This window comes from Bombina bombina, chromosome 1, assembly GCF_027579735.1.
Source record: "Bombina bombina isolate aBomBom1 chromosome 1, aBomBom1.pri, whole genome shotgun sequence".
Taxonomy (NCBI): domain Eukaryota; kingdom Metazoa; phylum Chordata; class Amphibia; order Anura; family Bombinatoridae; genus Bombina; species Bombina bombina.
Genome location: NC_069499.1, coordinates 77,578,805 through 77,599,431, shown reverse-complemented (window position 1 = coordinate 77,599,431; position 20,627 = coordinate 77,578,805). Strand labels below are relative to the sequence as shown.

General features: G+C 40.1%; 1 protein-coding gene across 1 annotated transcript in view; it reads right to left on the bottom strand.

The window, feature by feature from the left end:
- Nucleotides 1–4,265: 4,265 nt before the first annotated feature.
- Nucleotides 4,266–20,627, bottom strand: part of CCDC85C (coiled-coil domain containing 85C) — a 278,137-nt gene continuing 261,775 nt past the window's right edge. Inside the window, exon 6 of the mRNA XM_053697480.1 lies at nucleotides 4,266–5,823. Coding sequence (XP_053553455.1) covers nucleotides 5,734–5,823 — 90 coding nt within the window. The 3' untranslated portion in view covers nucleotides 4,266–5,733. The remainder of the gene's footprint in view (nucleotides 5,824–20,627) is intronic.

The window sequence follows — 20,627 nt, the reverse complement described above, 5'->3', positions numbered from 1 at the left end:
ATATATGCAGATACACAGTTATACATACAGATACACACTACATAGCTTACACTTATACATGCAGATACACACACACTTATACATACATATACACACACACACTATACAGCATACACTTATACATGAAGATACACACACACACTACATAGCATACACTTATACATGCAGATACACAATTATACATACAGATACACACACTACATAGCTTACACTTATACATGCAGATACACACACACACTACATAGCATACACTTATACATACAGATACACACACACTACATTGCATACATTTACACATGCAGACACACACTACATTATTATTATTGGTTATTTGTAGAGCGCTAACAGATTCCGCAGCGCTATAAACAAAGGGGGGAGTACAACAAAACAATTATAGGGATCAAATGGGTAGAGGGCCCTGCCAAGAGTCGCACTGTTGTAGTCAGCTCTTAAGAAGGTGATCTACAAACAGCTGGACTCTTAGGCTTACATGCTGAGGGTGTTCAGGGGATAGCAATGGAGGAGAGGAACTGGTATTAGGAAAGGTTAGTGTAGGTTGTATGCATCCCTGAACAATAGAGCAGTGTTTTTCAACCAGTGTGCCGTGAGAGATCCTCAAGTGTGCCGCGGCAGACTGACAACAGTGCGGGGGTGTTTGTGAATGAATGTCAATATGTCATGTATAGTTTGTAGGAGGCATAGCATGACAGCACAGTACAGTGTGTATATATTATATATATATATATATATATATATATATATATATATATATATATATACTGTATGTATATATCCTGTATTAGGCTACAATGTGTGATTTTGTAAAAATTTTGGGATGGTGGTGTGCCACAGGATTTTTTAATGTAAAAAAAGTGTGCCACTGCAAAAAAAAGGTTGCAAATCACTGCAGTAGAGTCTTTAGCGAGCACTTGAAGCTTTTAAAACTAGAAGAGAGTCTTGTGGAGCGAGGCAGAGAGTTCCACAAGATGGGAGCCAGTCTGGAGAAGTCCTGTAAACGGGAGTGTGATGAGGTGACAAGAGAGGAGGAGAGTAGGAGGTCATGAGCAAAGCGAAGGGGACGGGAGGGAGAGTATCTGGAGATATAGGGGGGAGCAGTGCAGTTGAGGGCTTTGTATGTCAGAATGAGAATTTTGTGTTTGATCCTAGAGGCAAGAGGAAGCCAGGGAAGGGATTGTCAGAGAGGTGCAGCAGATGAAGAGCGACGTGTAAGGAAGATGAGTCTGGCAGAGGCATTCATTATGGATTGTAAAGGAGCTAGGCGGCAGGTGGGGAGACCAGAGAGGACAGAGTTGCAGTAATTAAGGCGGGAAAGAATCAGAGAGTGGATTAAAATCTTAGTTGTGTCTTGTGTAAGGAAGTGTCTAATTTTAGAGATGTTTTTAAGGTGGAAGCGGCAGGCTGTAGCCAAGGACTGAATGTGAGGAGTGAAAGAAAGATCTGAGTCAAATGTGACCCTGAGACATCGGGCATGCAGGGTAGGGGTAATGATGGAGTTGTCGACAGTTATAGAGAGATTGGGGGTGGAGAGTTTTGAGGAAGGGGGGGGGGAAATAAGGAGCTCAGTTTTGGAGAGATTTAGCTTGAGGTAGTGAGAGGACATCCAGTTAGAGATGTGAGAAAGACAGTTAGTGACACAGGTTAGCAAGGAAGGAGATAGGTCTAGTGCAGAGAAGTAGATTTGGGTGTCGTCGGCATACAAATGATATTGTAAACCGTGGGACTTTATTAGGGAACCTAGTGATGACGTGTAGATTGAGAAGAGAAGGGGACCGAGGGCAGAGCCTTGCGGTACTCCGACAGAAAGTGGTGACGGGGCAGAGGAGGCCCCAGAGAAGGCTACACTAAAGGTACAGTTTGACAGGTAGGAAGAGAGCCACGAGAGGGCTGTGTCACAGATGCCGAAGGATTGGAGGGTTTGGAGCAAAAGAGGGTGGTCAACAGTGTCAAAGGCTGCGGACAGATTAAGGAAGATAAGCAGAGAGAAGTGGCCTTTTGATTTTGCTGTAAGTAGGTCGTTGGTAACCTTAACAATTGCTGTCTCTGTGGAGTGATGGGGACGAAATCCAGATTGCAGTGGGTCAAGGAGGGAGTTTATTGTAAGGAAATGGGATAGGCGTGCATAAACTAGTTTTTTGAGAAGCTTTGATGCAAGAGGGAGGAGGGAAATAGGGCGGTAGTTGGATGGGGAGGTAGGATCAAGGGAAGGTTTTTTGAGGATAGGTGTGACCAGTGCATGTTTCAGCGATGAGGGAAATATACTGGTGCTGAGGGAGAGGTTGAAAGTGTGTGTGAGTATAGAGGTGAGGGTAGCAGAGAGGGAGGGGAGTAGCTGTGAGGGGATAGGGTCAAGGGGACAGGTAGTGAGGTGAAAGCACAGTATAAGTGCCAAAACTTCTTCCTCAGTGACAGGGGAGAATGAGCTAAGTTTAAGGTTATGTTGGTTGTGGTTGATTGAGAGCATTTGAGGGGGTAAGAGAAAGGAATTATGTTGAGAGCTGATTGGAGTCGATTTTGTTATTGAAGTGGCTGGCAAAGTCTTGAGCTGACAGAGAAGTTGTATTTGGAGGTTTTATGCAGGCAGATACACACACACACTACATAGCATACACTTATACATGCAGATATGCACACACACACTACATAGCATACACTTATACATGCAGATACACACACTCTACATAGCTTACACTTATACATGCAGATACACACACACACACTACATAGCTTACACTTATACATGCAGATACACACACACTACATAGCTTACACTTATACATGCAGATACACACACACTACATAGCTTACACTTATACATGCAGATACACACACACTACATAGTATACACTTATACATGCAGATACGCACACTTCATAGCTTACATTTATACATGCAGACACACACACACACTACATAGCCTACACTTATACATACAGATACACACAAACACTACACAGCTTACACTTATACATGCAGATACACACACACTTATACATACAGATACACACACACTACACAGCATACACTTAAACATGCAGATACACACACTTCATAGCTTACATTTATACATGCAGACATACACACTACATAGCCTACACTTATACATACAGATACACACACACTACACAGCTTACACTTATACATGCAGATACACACACACACTACATAGCCTACACTTATACATACAGATACACACACACTACACAGCTTACACTTATACATACAGATACACACACACTACACAGCTTACACTTATACATGCAGATACACACACACACTTATAGATACAGATAGACACACACTACATCCTATATGGTTTATCTGTAACTCATTGTATGAGGTCCTGGGGTTGGCAAGCACATTAGCTGTCAATCTGAGGCTGCCACTGTTCGTTACCCTGGTGTTGCACTGCTCATCGTATAAAACTGAAGGCATGCTAGTATTATCACCAGGGTTTAGACGTCATCACTACCAGGGGTTAGAGGTCACCATTACCTGAGGTCAGAGGGTATACAGCCCCTACTCCTGCTTAACCCACACACCATTCATTTTCCACAAGGAATCTAACAGGTATATAACCCTGGGAGAGAAAAGCCAGCTGCTTCCGAGTATGGGCCCAAGAGAATTTTTTTTTTTTTTAAATGCATGGGGCAATGCGCGACAGATGGCTAGCAACCTGGGACAGACCCCTAAAATCGAGACAGTTGGGAGGTATGTTACTATCATGAAGAAGCCTCATAATCTTTACTAGACGAGATACCAAACATCCATATTCACACTTATTTCTCGCTCATTTTTTCAGTAGCAAAATAATTTGTTTTCTCCTAAAATAATTTACAAGATAAATTTAAAGGTCAATTTGCCCCTTTCCATATGGCGAGAATGGTTACAAATACGCACTTCATGTCCTAATGAAAAATACACCAGAAATATTACATGCTTGCTGTGTGCTGACAATCACTGTTAAAGGGACAGTCAACTCCTACATGTTTATTGTTTAAAAAGATATCCCTTTATTAACCATTCCCTAGTTTAACACAGCCAACATGGATATATTAATATACTTTTAACCTATGTGAAAACCTCTGTTGACAACTCCCTTATCACATGGGTATTTATTTATTATCTATTGACTTGCATTTTAGCAAATTTAGCGAATTAGTGCCATGCACAACTCCACAGGAGAGAGCACAATGTGGTATTATTCTATTAAAGTAAAAAAATAAACTTTTGAAAAGATTCACAACTTTGTATATTACCAGAACCCACTGGCTATATTTATTGAAAAATTACACAAGAGAAACTGCTATTTTGTAATGCTGCTAGCACCACAAACAAATACTTTTGAACAATAATTCTGCTTTGCGTGATCTGATATCAAAGATTTTCTGGGGGAAAACAGTGAGATTCTTCTTTTCAGATCATTTTGAGCTCATGACGTTCCTGCCTAGTCCTATTCCAATGAAAATCTTTGATATGTGACCACCTGTCAGTGGTGTTAATAAAAGCGGCATATTTGTCCCTGCCGATTAATTAATGCCCTCCTTCACCAGACATGAAATCCAAATTTTTTTCTTTCATGATTCAGATAGAGAATACAATTTTAAACAACGTTCCAATTTACTTTTATTATCCAATTTGCTTCATCCATTTGGTGAGCCAATAACACAAGGTATTTGTGTACAGCCACCAGTCATTGCGGCTCCTGAGCCTACTTAGGTATGTTTTTCAACAAAGGATAACAAGACAATGAGGCAAATTAGATAATAGATGCAAATTGGAAAGTTGTTTAAAACTGCATGCTCTATCTGAATCATGGAAGTTTAATTTTGTCTTTACTATCCCTTTAAAACTCATTGCTCACTTTGAAATAGATATACACAGGTTTTTTTGTTGTATCCCCTGACGGGTGAACAGAAAATATCCTCTCTCAACATAAGCTACTACAGTGCAGTAACAAAATATAATTCAATTCCATTTATATACAATAGTTTGAAGAAAAACAGCTCATATACTTTTTCTTTTTCCTTTTGTGATAAAAGCTGTATCAGCAGCAATGTTCCGCAATGCCTGTTGGCTGTGTGTATATACTCGATTATCTTCTGATTTAATATATAAGATCGAAAATAGAAAAGTTCCTGGCAGAGTAAAACTATTAATCCTGCATAACGATGAAACATCATAAAAATCTTTCATTAAAATAAGTGGCATCTTCTGAAAATAATCCAACGCTATCCTCAGTGATAGATCCTGGAATTTTGGAATTGTCAAAGAAAAATATTGCTTGTGTTCCAGAAAGATTTCTTTTTTTTTTTGCCCCATAATGAGATCTGTAAAGTTGGAATAGATTCTCCGGGGTCTCAGTCCATCAAAGTGCAGACGAATTTTTCAACAATGCGTAGGTTGTTATAAAATTCATTAATATCAGTAAACAAATATTTATTAATACAGGTAAAAGTATTTTATGTGTTAGTGTGGTTTTTCTAGTGTCATTTTGTCTATGTTGTATGTACAGTAAGTGAACTACAATACAAAGAATGTACCGTAAATCTTTTGGATAACATATATAGTCTATTGTGCTGAATCGTCTATGTAAGCTTATGTCCGCTGCAATATTTACATTATTCACAGTCTGAGGAATATGGCAGCGTAATATCCCTTTGCTTTTTCAGTATGCAGCTTTGATTTTTTTAAAAAACAACTCCTTTATAAATCCTACAAAGGCCCCTTGAACTGGTTGCCCGAAAGATGCTGTCGGATGGATGGTTTCGAATTTGCTGCGTCGCCCAATTTTCTCCATACAACCTGTAAGAAAGAAAGAAAGAAATACATTTATGTAGTGCTGGCACATTTATTAAATAGGATGACAAACAGTGGTTAGTATAGTGATTTTATGCAAACATTTTTTCATTGTATTAACACCTTGTTTGCTGCATTTGTTTTCCAATGGTCAAACTTCACTCAACACTTGTTTTATTTAATTTTCAGTCCCATATCTTATCACCTCTGCTGAGGCTAATTAAGGACAGGTATGTAAAAGGCTTAGGGGCCGATTTAAGAAAGTGCGAGCGGACATGATACAATGTAGCGTATCATGTCGCCGCACATCGATAAATGCGGACAGCATACGCTGTCAGTATTTATCATTGCACAAGCAGTTCTTGTGAACTGCTTCTGCAATGCCGCCCCCTGCAAATTTGCGGCCAATCGGGGGCGTCAATCAGCCCGATCGTATAGGATTGATGTCCGCAGCCTCAGAGCAGGCGGACAAGTTATGGAGCATCAGTCTTTAGACCGCTGCTTCATAACTGCTGTTTCTGGCGAGCCTGAAGGCTCGTGCGGAAACAGGGGCATCTAGCTCTATTGGGAGCTTGATAATTTGTCCCCTTAGGCTTTTGAAGTCTGCAATGTGCACTTCTAGTTCTCAGAAGTGGAAAACCAATAATCGTCAGACTTCAATTACAGAGAAAGAGGGTAAGAAAGAATAATTTCTTTCATGTAATTAGCAAGAGTCCATGAGCTAGTGACGTATGGGATATACATTCCTACCAGGAGGGGCAAAGTTTCCCAAACCTTAAAATGCCTATAAATACACCCCTCACCACACCCACAATTCAGTTTTACAAACTTTGCCTCCGATGGAGGTGGTGAAGTAAGTTTGTGCTAGATTCTACGTTGATATGCGCTCCGCAGCAAGTTGGAGCCCGGTTTTCCTCTCAGCGTGCAGTGAATGTCAGAGGGATGTGAGGAGAGTATTGCCTATTTGAATGCAGTGATCTCCTTCTACGGGGTCTATTTCATAGGTTCTCTGTTATCGGTCGTAGAGATTCATCTCTTACCTCCCTTTTCAGATCGACGATATACTCTTATATATACCATTACCTCTGCTGATTCTCGTTTCAGTACTGGTTTGGCTTTCTACAAACATGTAGATGAGTGTCCTGGGGTAAGTAAATCTTATTTTCTGTGACACTCTAAGCTATGGTTGGGCACTTTGTTTATAAAGTTCTAAATATATGTATTCAAACATTTATTTGCCTTGACTCAAAATGTTCAACTTTCCTTATTTTTCAGACAGTCAGTTTCATATTTGGGATAATGCATTTGAATTAATCATTTTTTTCTTACCTTCAAAAATTTGACTCTTTTTTCCCTGTGGGCTGTTAGGCTCGCGGGGGCTGAAAATGCTTCATTTTATTGCGTCATTCTTGGCGCGGACTTTTTTGGCGCAAAAATTCTTTTCCGTTTTCCGGCGTCATACGTGTCGCCGGAAGTTGCGTCATTTTTTTGACGTTATTTTGCGCCAAAAATGTTGGCGTTCCGGATGTGGCGTCATTTTTGGCGCCAAAAGCATTTTAGGCGCCAAATAATGTGGGCGTCTGATTTGGCGCTAAAAAATATGGGCGTCGCTTTTGTCTCCACATTATTTTAGTCTCATTTTTCATTGCTTCTGGTTGCTAGAAGCTTGTTCTTTGGCATTTTTTCCCATTCCTGAAACTGTCATTTAAGGAATTTGATCAATTTTGCTTTATATGTTGTTTTTTTTTTTTTTGTCTTACATATTGCAAGATGTCTCACGTTGCATCTGAGTCAGAAGATACTACAGGAAAATCGCTGTCTAGTGCTGGAGCTACCAAGCTAAGTGTATCTGCTATAATTTTTGGTATCTGTTTCTCCAGCTGTTGTTTGTATTGCATGTCATGACAAACTTATTAATGCAGATAAAATTTCCTTTAGTACTGTTACATTACCTGTTGCTGTTCCGTCAACATCTAATTTTCAGAGTGTTCCTGATAAACATATGAGATTTTATTTTTTAAATCCATTAAGAAGGCTATGTCTGTTATTTCTCCTTCTAGTTTACATAAAAGTCTTTTAAAACTTCTCTTTTTTCAGATGAATTTTTAAATGAACATCATCATTCTGATACTGATAAATCTTTGTATTTGTTCAAGATGGAATTTATTCGTTCTTTATTTAAAGAAGTATTAATTGCATTAGAAATAGAGGATTCTGGTCCTCTTGATACTAAATCTAAATGTTTAAATAAGGTTTTTAAATCTCCTGTAGTTATTCCAGAAGTGTTTAATCTCCCTGATGCTATTTCTGAAGTAATTTCCAGGGAATGGAATAATTTGGGTAATTCTTTTACTCCTTCTAAACGTTTAAGCAATTATATTCTGTGCCATCTGACAGATTAGAGTTTTTTTGGGACAAAATCCCTAAGGTTATGGGGCTGTCTCTACTCCTGCTAAATGTACTACTGTTCCTACGGCAGATAGTACTTTATTTAAGGAAAATTGAATCCTTTCTAAGAAAAGCTTACTTATGTTCAGGTAATCTTCTTAGACCTGCTATATTTTTAGCGGATGTTGCTGCAGCTTCAACTTTTTGGTTATAAGCTTTAGCGCAACAAGTAACAGATCATAATTTTATAGCATTATTATTATTCTATATCATGCTAATAATTTTATTGGTGATACCATCTTTGATGTCAGGTATATGTCTCTAGCTATTTTAGCTAGAAAAGCTTTTTGGATTAAACTTGGAATGCTGATATGTCTTCTAAGTCAACTTGCTTTCCCTTTCTTTCCAGGGTATTAAATTATTATCTCAATTGTTTCTGGAAGGAAGGGAACTTTTTTACCAAAGGATAAAAAATCTAAGGTAAATTTAGGTCTAATAGTCTTTTTCGTTCCTTTCCTCACAACAAGGAACAAAAGCCTGATCCTTCATCCTCAGGAGCGGTATCAGTTTGGAAACTATTTCCAGTTTGGAATATATCCAAGCCTTATAGAAATCTATAGTCAGCTCCTAAGTACCCATGAAGGTGCGGCCCTTATTCCAGCTCAGCTGGTATGGGGCAGATTACGTTTTCTTCAAAGAAATTTGGATCAATTCCGTTCTCAATCTCTGGTTTCAGAACATTGTTTCAGAAAGGTACAGAATTGGTTTCAAGTTAAGGCCTCCTGCTAAGAGATTTTTTCTTTTCCGTGTCCCAGTTAACACAGCAAAGGCTCAGCATTTCTGGAATGTGTTTCAGATCTAGAGTTGGTTGGAGTAATTATGCCAGTTACAGTTCTGGAACAGGGGCTGGGGTTTTATTTTATCTCTTCATTGTACCAAAGAAGGTCAATTCCTTCAGACCAGTTCCGGATCTATCAATATGAATCGTTATGTAAGGATACCAACATTCAAGATGGTTACTGTAGGACTATCCTGCTTTTTGTTTAGCAAGGGCATTATATGTCTACAATAGATTTACAGGATGTGTATCTGCATTTTCCGATTCATCCAGATCACTTTTAGTGTCTGAGATTCTCTTTTTAGACAAGCATTACCAGTTTTTTGGCTCTACCGTTTGGCCTAGCCTCAGTTCCAAGAATTTTTTTCAAAGGTTCTCGGTGCCCTTCTTTCTGTAATCAGAGAACAGGGTTTTGGTATTTCCTTATTTGGACGATATCTTGGTATTTGCTCAGTCTTCTCATTTTCGAAGAATCTCATACGAATCGACTTGTGTTATTTCTTCAAGTTCATGGTTGGAGGTTCAATTTACCAATCAGTTCATTGATTCCTCAGACAAGGGTAACCTTTTTAGGTTTCTAGATAGATTCAGTGTCTATGACTCTGTCCTTGTCAGACAAGAGAAGTTTAACATTGATATCAGCTTGTCAAAACCTTCAGTCACAATCATTCCCTTTGGTAGCCTTATGCATGGAAATTTTAGGTCTTAGGACTGCCGCATCAGATGCGATCTCCTTTGCTCGTTTTCACATGCGACCTCTTCAGCTCTGTATGCTGAACCAATGGTGCAGGGATTACTCAAAGATATCTCAATTAATATCTTTAAACCGATTATACGACACTCTCTGACATGGTGGACAGATCACCATCGTTTAGTTCAGGGGGCTTCTTGTTCCTCCAACCTGGACTATAATCTCAACAGATGCAAGTCTTACAGGTTGGGGAGCTGTGTGGGGGTATCTGACGGCACAAGGGGTTTGGGAATCTCAGGAGGTGAGATTTCCGATCAATATTTTGGAACTCCGTGCAATTTTCAGAGCTTTCCAGTCTTGGCCTCTTCTGAAGAGAGAGTTGTTCATTTGTTTTCAGATAGACAATGTCACAACTGTGGCATACATCAATCATCAAGGAGGGACTCACAGTCCTCTGGTTATGAAAGAAGTGTCTCAAATTTTTGGTTTGGGCGGAATCCAGCTCCTGTCTAATCTCTGCGGTTCATATCCCAGGTATGGACAATTGGAAAGCGGATTATCTCAGTCGCCAAACGTTGCACCTGGGCGAATGGTCTCTTCACCCAGAGGTATTTCCTCAGATTGTTCAATGTGGGAACTCCCAGAAATAGATCTGATGCCTTCTCATCTAAACAAGAAACTTCCCTGGTATCTGTCCGGATCCCGGGATCCTCGGGCGGAGGCAGTGGATGCATTATTTTCTTCCTTACAAGTGTCATCCTGCCTATATCTTTCCGCCTCTAGTTCTTCTTCCAAGGGTATTCTCCAATATTCTAAAGGAATGCTCGTTTGTCCTGCTGGTAGCTCCAGCATGGCCTCACAGGTTTTGGTATGCGGATCTTGTCCAGATGGCCTCTTGCCAGCTGTGGACTCTTCCGTTAAGACCAGTCTTTCTGTCTCAAAACCTTAATTTTAAGGTATGGAGTTTGAACGCTTGATTCTTGGTCAAAGAGGTTTCTCTGACTCTGTGATTGATACTATGTGACAGGCTCGTAAATTTGTATCTAGAGAGATATATTATAGAGTCTGGAAGACTTATATTTCTAAGTGTCTTTCTCATCTTTTTTCTTGGCATTCTTTTTGAATACCGAGAATTTTACAGTTTCTTCAGGATGGTTTAGATAAAGGTTTGTCCGCAAGTTCCTTGAAAGACAAATCTCTGCTCTTTCTGTTCTTTTTCACAGAAGGTTTGCTAATCTTCCTGATATTTATTGTTTTGTACAACCTTTGGTTCGTATAAAACCTGTCATTAAGTCAATTTCTCCTCCTTGGAGTTTGAATTTGGTTCTGGGGGCTCTTCAAGCTCCTCCTTTTGAACCCATGCATTCTTTGGTCGTTATATTACTTTCTTGGAAAGTTTTGTTTCTTTTGGCCATCTCTTCTGCCAGAAGAGTCTCTGAATTATCTACTCTTTTTTGTGAGTCTCCTTTTCTGATTTTGCATCAGGATAAGGCGGTGCTGCGAACTTCTTTTGAATTTTTTACCTAAGGTTGTGAATTCTAACAACATTAGTAGAGAAATTGTGGTTCCTTCATTATGTCCTGATCCTATGAATTCTAAGGAGAAATCATTGCATTCTTTGGATGCTGTTAGAGCTTTGTAATATTATGTTGAAGCTACTAAGTCTTTCCGAAAGACTTCTAGTCTATTTGTCATCTTTTCCGGTTCTAGAAAAGGCCAGAAAGCTTCTGCTATTTCTTTGGCATCTTGGTTGAAATCTTTATTTCATCATGCCTATGTTGAGTCGGGTAACACTCCGCCTCAAAGGATTACAGCTCATTCTACTAGGTCAGTTCTACTTCCTGGGCGTTTAGGAATGAAGCTTCGGTTGATCAGATTTGCAAAGCAGCAACTTGGTCCTCTTTGCATAATTTTCCTAAATTCTACCATTTTGATGTGTTTTCTTCTTTTGAAGCAGTTTTTGGTAGAAACGTACTTCAGGCAGTGTTTTCAGTTTGAATCTTCTGCTTATGTTTTTTCATTAAAATTTTATTCTGGGTGTGGATTATTTTCAGCAGGAATTGGCTGTCTTTATTTTATCCCTCCCTCTCTAGTGACTCTTGCGTGGAAAGATCCACATCTTGGGTAATCATTATCCCATACGTCACTAGCTCATGGACTCTTGCTAATTACATGAAAGAAAACATAATTTATGTAAGAACTTACCTGATAAATTCATTTCTTTCATATTAGCAAGAGTCCATGAGGCCCGCCCTTTTTTGTGGTGGTTTTGATTTTTTCGCATTTTTTTCTTATCACCCCACTTCTTGGCTATTCGTTAAACTGAATTGTGGGTGTGGTGAGGGGTGTATTTATAGGCATTTTAAGGTTTGGGAAACTTTGCCCCTCCTGGTAGGAATGTATATCCCATACGTCACTAGCTCATGGACTCTTGCTAATATGAAAGAAATGAATTTATCAGGTAAGTTCTTACATAAATTATGTTTTTTATACTGTCCCATCTCATTTTAACAACTGGAGCATCAGAAGAGGCAGTGTATTGGATCACATGCAAATATGAGCTTAGAATGTATGGTTTTACTGGAAGTGTGAGACAGACAAAAAGTGATGAAAAGAGATTAACCAAATGGACAACACAACTATATTTTTAATGTAGATAGTTTTTTTTAAACAAAAGAAATATTTTGCGCACAAAAAATAATCTGTGGTTAAAATTTAGTACATGTGTTTATCTACTGCTCTAAGCAATACCTGTCTAATATGTAGCTGGTTCAGGCAATTTATAGCATTTTAAAGGAATCCTACATTACAGAATTTGCAGAATGGGACAAGAACACTTTTTACACACAAAAAACCCAAGATGTTTTACTGAAAAAACAAACAAAATAAATATTGATTGTAAATTGCACAGTTTTTGTTATTACCCATAATTACATATTTAACATTGCAATCTCAATATGTTTCATGTTCCTTTAAAGTGATGGTAAGTTTTAACTTTAAGAAGCCAGATTATAAAAATATAACTAATAACTAGTCAAGTCACTAACTCTATTTGGTATTTATATTAGATCATTCTTACTATAGTACTGAGACATCTGCATTGTTTTTCCTTGCGCTAGATAGTGGTCTCACCCTCTCTATGCGTATGCATGACACTCTGCTGACTCTGCGATCGGAGCTCTGTATTTGATGAGCTGTGGGCACTACTTTATTCCAATTCGCTAATGCACCTGCGTTATGTGAATGCTGAGAAGATCCTTGATGAAGGGAACGCATGCGCACAATTTTTTTATTTTTTTTTACAATTGTATTGCCTTATCTCTTCTATACCCCACTAGGAGTGTAATTTCTTCTGCTGGCTGTGTTTACACAGCTTATTTATAGCTTGGCCCTAAGGCCAAAAACTTCCAGAATAGGTGGGGATACCATGGGCTAAATCAACTATTTCAAATGCCAATATAAGGGTAAAGGAAATAATTGTAAACAATTTAATACAATCCAGCAGGTAAAGAGGATCATTAGGAACAAATTTAAGGGGAATTTTTTTCAGTAAACCGTCCCTTTAAGGACTCTTTCAACTCTGGTTTCTAGCATTCTTCAGTCCCCTAACCAGCCCATAGTCACACCATATAAATATATTGCTGTAAATGACCTGCAAATAGCAGTCTTGCCGCTACCAGTGAGAGATGCGCTCTTACAGCCCTGGAAGAGATATAGACCGCCAACGTACCCTATCGTTAAGAGATTAAGTTTTTTTTTTTCTACCTCCTCTTCTGCTAATGGTGCTGACAGAGTTAATGAAACAGCAGCCTATAGTTTACATTATTAGATTTAAATGTTTCTGTAACAGAACTTGGGTCAGGAGCCACCTGATGTCATGGCCACTTCTATTATTACCCTTTCAAGAAGCAATGACTACACTTATGCACGTATGAGACATATAAATATATTGCTGTAAATGACTAACATATATAAAGGTGTTATCTCGCGCAGCACTTGTGAAAGTTGCTGAGTAATTGTCAGTGTTATTTTTAGGTGACACTACTGAGCCCGTGTAGCAGAAGATATTCTTGTTAAAGCTTCCAAGCTCTGTCCTCCAACTGGGAGCCAGAAATGCATTAGAATTACATTTCACAAAAGTTCTAAATATTTTGTTCTCTCTCTTACTCTTTTTGTTGGTCTAATAAAAGAAGATAAACCAAACCTTCAGTTTAAGTGATGGTAAACCTTAACTGATCAAATGCCATATATTTAGTCTTTGCCATTAAAAAAGTATATGTGCACCTTATCTATTTTTAATCCATCTGTTAAAGGTAGTTAGTGCATGTAGTAATGCTTCTATTGCAATGTTGTGCCGGCCCACTGGGATGAACCCTTTTTTCTTTTCAATGACAATTCTAGTGAACATCCAATCAACATGTGTGCCATTTGACACTCCAGCCCCTTTAAAGCCCTTAGAAACCCTATGTAGAGAGTGGATTTGACTGCTCTATAATATCACAGCCCAGCCAAAAGAGGAAATGAAGAGGGGCGGAGGAACAGACAATACCAATTAGTATTAGTCTTTTATTATAAAATATATATCCTCCGTTTAAAATAAATAATGATGTGGTTTTACTTGAAAATTAATATATTTTCCATTGCAACATTCTTATAGTCTGAAATTTACCATCACTCCTACAGTAGCAAAAGAAAAAAAAACATGTTTAACATCATTGCAAATACTGAACGTAACATACTCTGTTTTTGGCCTTGCAATTCGGGACTGGGGTCTAAAGGTGCACGGTCTTGTGGTTTGGGCAACCAGGGGAGGAGTTCAGGTGGTACAAGGATGGTTTTGATTACCATGGCCCAGTGTGCAGTGGAGGGGGATCAGAGGGGGCAGTTGTCTCAGGAGTGCCTGTATAGTGGGTGCACTGACTCAGATTGTGATCATCATGAATATAACAGATAAATGATTCAAATATGAACTAACATTAGCCAAGGCAGCTAACCCTCCTCTTAGTATAATCCTGCCTGGCTGCTTGCACTGTGCACAGTCTAGGCCTACCGGCTCTATTGCTCTATTGATTGCCTTATGAACTAACATTCTTATCTAGTAAGCCATGTTTTTTCAGTGTGGTGATCGCCCCAAAAATAAAGAAGAAATGTGCTGCTATTACTAGGAAGATGAGGAGGCCAAACCAGTGATGAGGTCCATAAACATGTAGGGTGAACTTTTTAAGAAGGAGCATGACAGGGAACTGAATACATGGTCTAAATGACCTTGCAACATCTCTGCCATGCGCATTGTATAGGAGGTGTGGGCGAGTATTGTGAAGGGATCACAAAAAACGTTGAGGCCACCTACAATATTGATTATTGTTCCAAGCTGTTTCAACTGGGAAAATTGATGGTGGCTGTCCCAGTGAAACAATACCTATATACTCATAAAAGCGAAGCACCTCCAATCGGTGCTGAAATGCAGGCTGAAGATTACAGCAATTCTGAGGCTTACCTAAGGAATGACTGTTAGTATTTTAGACATGAAACGCGTAGCTACACTTTGTTCAGGTTATTAAGCTAGGAACAAAAATTTCAAGGTTTGCCGTACTGGCCTGCAGAGGCTTTATGGTTAAAATCCTGGTCTGCGGATGTGTCATCTAAATCTAAGCTTTTGGCGATTCCTTTCAAGGGTAAGACTTTATTTGGGTCCGGCCTGGCGGAAATTATTTCCGACATTACAGGAGGCCATTTCCTCCCTCAGAATAAGAGGAATAAGCAGAAGGGTTGTCAGAGTAATTTTTGTTCCTTTCGAAATTCAAGGGAAAGCCTTTCTCTCCCTCTACAAAGCAAGAACAGTCCAAGCCTGTCTGAAGGTCCAACCAGTCTTGGAACAAGGGTAAACAATCCAAGAAGCCCGTTAATGACTCAAAAGTCAGCATGAAGGGTCTGCCCCCGATCCGGGACCGGATCTTGTGAGGGGGCAGACTTTCCTTCTTCGCTCACGCTTGGGTTCGTGTTCAGGATCCCTGGGCGGTGGACATCTTGTCCCAGGGATACAAACTAGAATTAAAAAATTTTCCTCCCAGGGACAGGTTTCTGCTCTCAAGATTATCTGAATACCAGATAAAAAGAGAGGCGTTCTTACACTGTGTTCAAGAACTTTCCGACCTGGGAGTGAGTTCCTGTTCCAATACAGGAGCAGGGTCTGGGAGTTTACTCCAATCTGTTCGTGGTTCCCAAAAAAGAGGGAACTTTCAGACCAATTCTAGATCTCAAGAGTCTAAATTTGTTCCTCAGAGTTCCGTACTTCAAGATAGAAACTATTCGTTCCATTCTTCCCTTGGTTCAAGAGGGTCAATTCATGACAACAGTAGATTTAAAGGACGCGTACCTGCATGTTCCCATCCACAGGGATCATCACAAGTTTCTGAGGTTCGCCTTTTTAGACAAACACTTTCAGTTTGTGGCTCTTCCATTCGGTCTTGCCACAGCTCCCAGAATTTTTTCAAAAGTCCTGGGATCTCTGTTGGCTGTGCTCCGGTTGCGGGGCATTGCAGTGGCTCCTTATCTGGATGACATCCTGGTTCAGGCGCCATCCTTTCAACAAGCGAACTCCCACACAGAGATGTTGTTATCCTTCCTGCGCTTGCATGGATGGAAGGCGAATTTGGGAGAGAGTCCTTAATTACGGCTACAAGGGTAGTGTTCTTGGGAACCATAATAGATTCCCTATCAATGAAAATATTTCTGACAGAGGTCAGAAAATCAAAGATCTTCGACTCTTGTCTGGCGCTTCAGTCTTCTCCTCGGCCATCAGTGGCTCAATGTATGGAGGTAATCGGTATGATGGTAGCTGCCATGGACATCATTCCGTTTGCCGTTTCCACCTCAGACCTCTGCAGTTATGCATGCTCAGGCAGTGGAACAGAGATTATACGGACCTGTCTCCGTGATTACATCTGGATCCGGACACAAGGGATTCTCTTCTTTGGTGGTTGTCTCAGGATCATCTCTCCCAGGGAACTTGCTTCCGCAGACCCACCTGGGTGATTGTGACAACGGACGCCAGCCTGTTGGGATGGGGAGCAGTCTGGGGCTCTCTAAAGACTCAGGGGACTTGGACTCGGCAGGAGTCAATTCTACCCTTAAACATTCTGGAACTGAGAGCAATCTTCTATGCTCGCCTGGCCTCAGTTAGCTTCGGCCCGGTTCCTCAGGTTCCAGTCAGACAACATAACTTCAGTGGCTTATATCAATCATCAGGGTGAACTTAGAGTTCCTTAGCCATGACAGAGGTAGCTAGGATTATTCAGTGGGCAGAGACCCACAACTGCTGTCTATCTGCGATCCACATTCCAGGAGTGGACAATTGGGAGGCGGATTTCACCTGAGGGAGTGGGAACTCCATCCGAATGTGTTTTCCAGCTTGATTCTCAAATGGGGACAGCCGGAACTGGACTTCATGGCATCTCGTCAGAATGCCAAGCTTCCGAGGTACGGGTCGAGGTCAAGGTATCCTCAAGCTGTACTGATAGATGCTCTGGCTGTCCCTTGGAATTTCAGTATAGCATACCTATTTCCACTGTTCGCTCTCCTTCCTTGGGTCATTGCTCGAATCAAACAAGAGAAGGTGTCTGTAATCCTCATTGCACCGGCGTGGCCTCGCAGGATCTGGTATGCAGACTTAGTAGAGATGTCATCTCTCCCACCTTGGAGACTTCCACTGAGGAAAGACTTTCTACTTCAAGGGCCCTTCCTTCATCCAAATCTCGTTTCTCTGAAACTGACTGCTTGGAGATTGAATGCTTAATCTTATCTAAGCAGGGATTTTCTGAGTTGGTCATTGAGACCATGATTCAGGCTCGTAAGCCTGTTACCAGGAAGATTTACTACAAGATTTGGCGTAAATATCTGTATTGGTGTGAATCCAGATGCTACTCTTGGAGTAAAGTTCGGATTCCTAGAATTCTAGCCTTTCTCCAAGAAGGTTTGGAGAAGGGTTTATCGGCCAGTTCCTTGAAAGGTCAAATATCTGCCTTGTCTATTTTGTTACATAAACGTCTGGCGGATGTTCCAGACGTGCAATCGTTCAGTCAGGCCTTGGTCAGAATCAGGCCTGTGTTTAAACCTGTTGCTCCTCCCTGGAGTCTTAACCATGTTCTTAGAGTTCTTCAGCAGGCTCCGTTTGAACCTATGCATTCTTTAGATCTTAAAATGTTATCTTGGAAGGTTTTGTTTCTTGTTGCTATTTCATCTGCTCGTAGAGTCTCAGAGCTCTCGGCGTTGCAGTTTGAATCTCCTTACCTTATTTTTCATTCGGATAAGGTAGTATTGCGTACTAAGTTAGGGTTTCTATCTAAAGTGGTTTCGGATAGGAACATTAATCAAGAGATTGTTGTTCCTTCTTTATGTCCTGACCCATCTTCTCACAAAGAACATTTGCTACACAACCTAGACGTGGTGCATGCTTTAAAGTTCTATCTACAGGCGACTAAGGATTTTCGGCAGTCTTCTGCTCTGTTTGTGGTTTTCTCTGGGAAACGTAAGGGGCAGAAAGCTACGACTACTTCTCTTTCTTTGTGGCTGAAGAGTATCATTCGCTTGGCTCATTCTACTAGGGCTGTTTTCCTCTTCCTGGGCATTCAAAAATGAAGCTTCTGTGGAACAGATTTGCAAGGCTGCAACTTGATCCTCTCTTCACACTTTTTCTAAGTTCTTTAAATTTGATACTTTTGCCATGGCTAAAGCTTCCTTTGGGAGAAAGGTTCTTCAAGCAGTGGTGCCTTCGGTTTAGGTTCCCTGTCTTGTCCCTCCCTTATGTGTCCTCTAGCTTGGGTATTGATTCCCAATAGTAATTAGATGATCCGTAGACTCATCGTGTCATTAGAAAGAAAACAAAATTTATGCTTACCTGATAAATTTATTTCTTTCTTGACACGATGAGTCCACGGTCCGCCCTGTTTTTTTAAGACAGACTTTTGTCATACTATAAACCTCAGACACCTCTGCACCTTGTTGCTTCCTTTCTGTCCTTTTACATCGGTCGAATGACTGGGGTTGGAGGGAAGGGAGGTGATATTTAACAGCTTTGCTGTGGTGCTCTTTGCCGCCTCCTGCTGGGCAGGAGTGATATTCCCAATAGTAATTAGATGATCCGTGGACTCATCGTGTCAAGAAATAAATAAATCAGGTAAGCATAAATTTTGTTTTTCGGCCAAAATGTTTCTACGACCAAAATTTCGGTGCATCCCTACATGTATAGTCCTATAAAACTCATTATATGCAAAACAGTAAGTCAAGTAATTAACTTAAACAGCAGCTCTAGGCTAGCATCAAATTTGAAACATGCTACACAATAATTTTACTGAAAATAACAGGCAAAAAACCCAAAAACCGAAATAGCCAAAAATGCCATTTTTGTCCGAAACGTTTCTGCGGTCGAAATTTGGGTGCATCCCTAAAAATGTCAATACTGCAGTAATGGTTACAAAAAAGATCAAGCAGGAGATATCACACTCCTAGTGGAGATGGGAGAGATAGATACTAAATAAGCCATTTTCCATACATTTTATACTCTGCATCTGGTAGAGCAATTAATTGGAAACACATTAAGGGAAAACCAATTTTACAGTACACTGTCCCTTTAAAGGGACAGTCAACCCAAAAATTACTGTTACTTATTTAGATTAGTTAATTAACAATCTTTACATCAAACTCTATCCCAATTTTCATCTAAATACACTTTGGCAGAAAATACACTTACTAGATCTCATCTAGCTGTTTTGAAATGGCCACCTGACTCCTCCTTCTCTGACGTCTCTCAAAAGCTTGAACTGCAGCAATAGTACAGATCCTCTCGTCCCTGCACGCTCACGCTCCTTTCATTCATTGAGACTGATTGGGACCCTGATGCCAAAATGGCTAATTTGTGTAGTCCGTGCACATTTATCTTGCACATGCTGAGAGTAGCACTAGTGAAGTTATTAAGCATGTCACAGATGCAAATAGATTCTTATTCTAAAGGTATTTTAATGCATTGCTTGTAATTTCCATTTTTATACAATGTCTATTGTTACATTGTGTAAGTTAGATAAAACATCTGAGTATAAGCGGATATTACACCCAGCTCCTTTTTACCATTACTGTGTGACAAGAGTGCTGACTTACTAGTGGGTACATGAGTTACGTTACTGGTGCAGTCACATGACACAGTATTTGTCACCATATCACAGCAGCGACCAGTGTGCACAGCCCAGGAATGAGAGGCGCTCTAATAGTTTGTTCCACGGCTGCGCTTCGTCTGACTCCTGATATACTAAGTGTTGCGTGTAATCAGCTACACCGTCCTCACTGCCTGAAACGTTAGGCTATGTATCACATACAGACATTTGCCTCACTTGGCATAACCCGTGTACGCAGATCCAGACCTCCTGAGTTATTCGTGGGCAGACCAAACTAATAGGATTAGTCAGGTCTTCGCTCTGTGTGCGGGGGTGGCATGTGTCCTGGAAAAAGCACATGTGGATGTTCTCCGGTCCTCCTTGGCCAGCACCCCCGCACACAGAGCAAAGACCTGACTAATTTTTTTTTTTTTTTAAATAGTAATTTTTGGGTTGACTGTCCCTTTAAGTAGCCTTTTTTAACATTTAATTGTGGCTGGCTCATTAAGAATGAAATTGTGCACATGGCTTTATGACTTCTGTTTGCCATAATAATGTTCGGGAACATGAAAACATTCTGCTTATTAAAGTTAAACTGATATTAACATAATTTAAAATGTTTTATTTTTTTTTAGAATGAGCTGGGAGGGAACCTACAGCCGATCCAGAGTATCACTATAGTTTACTAGTCAGGGGTTAAAAGCTACTAAGCTTTTATCATTTCTGTCCATGGATAGAGATAATAAAT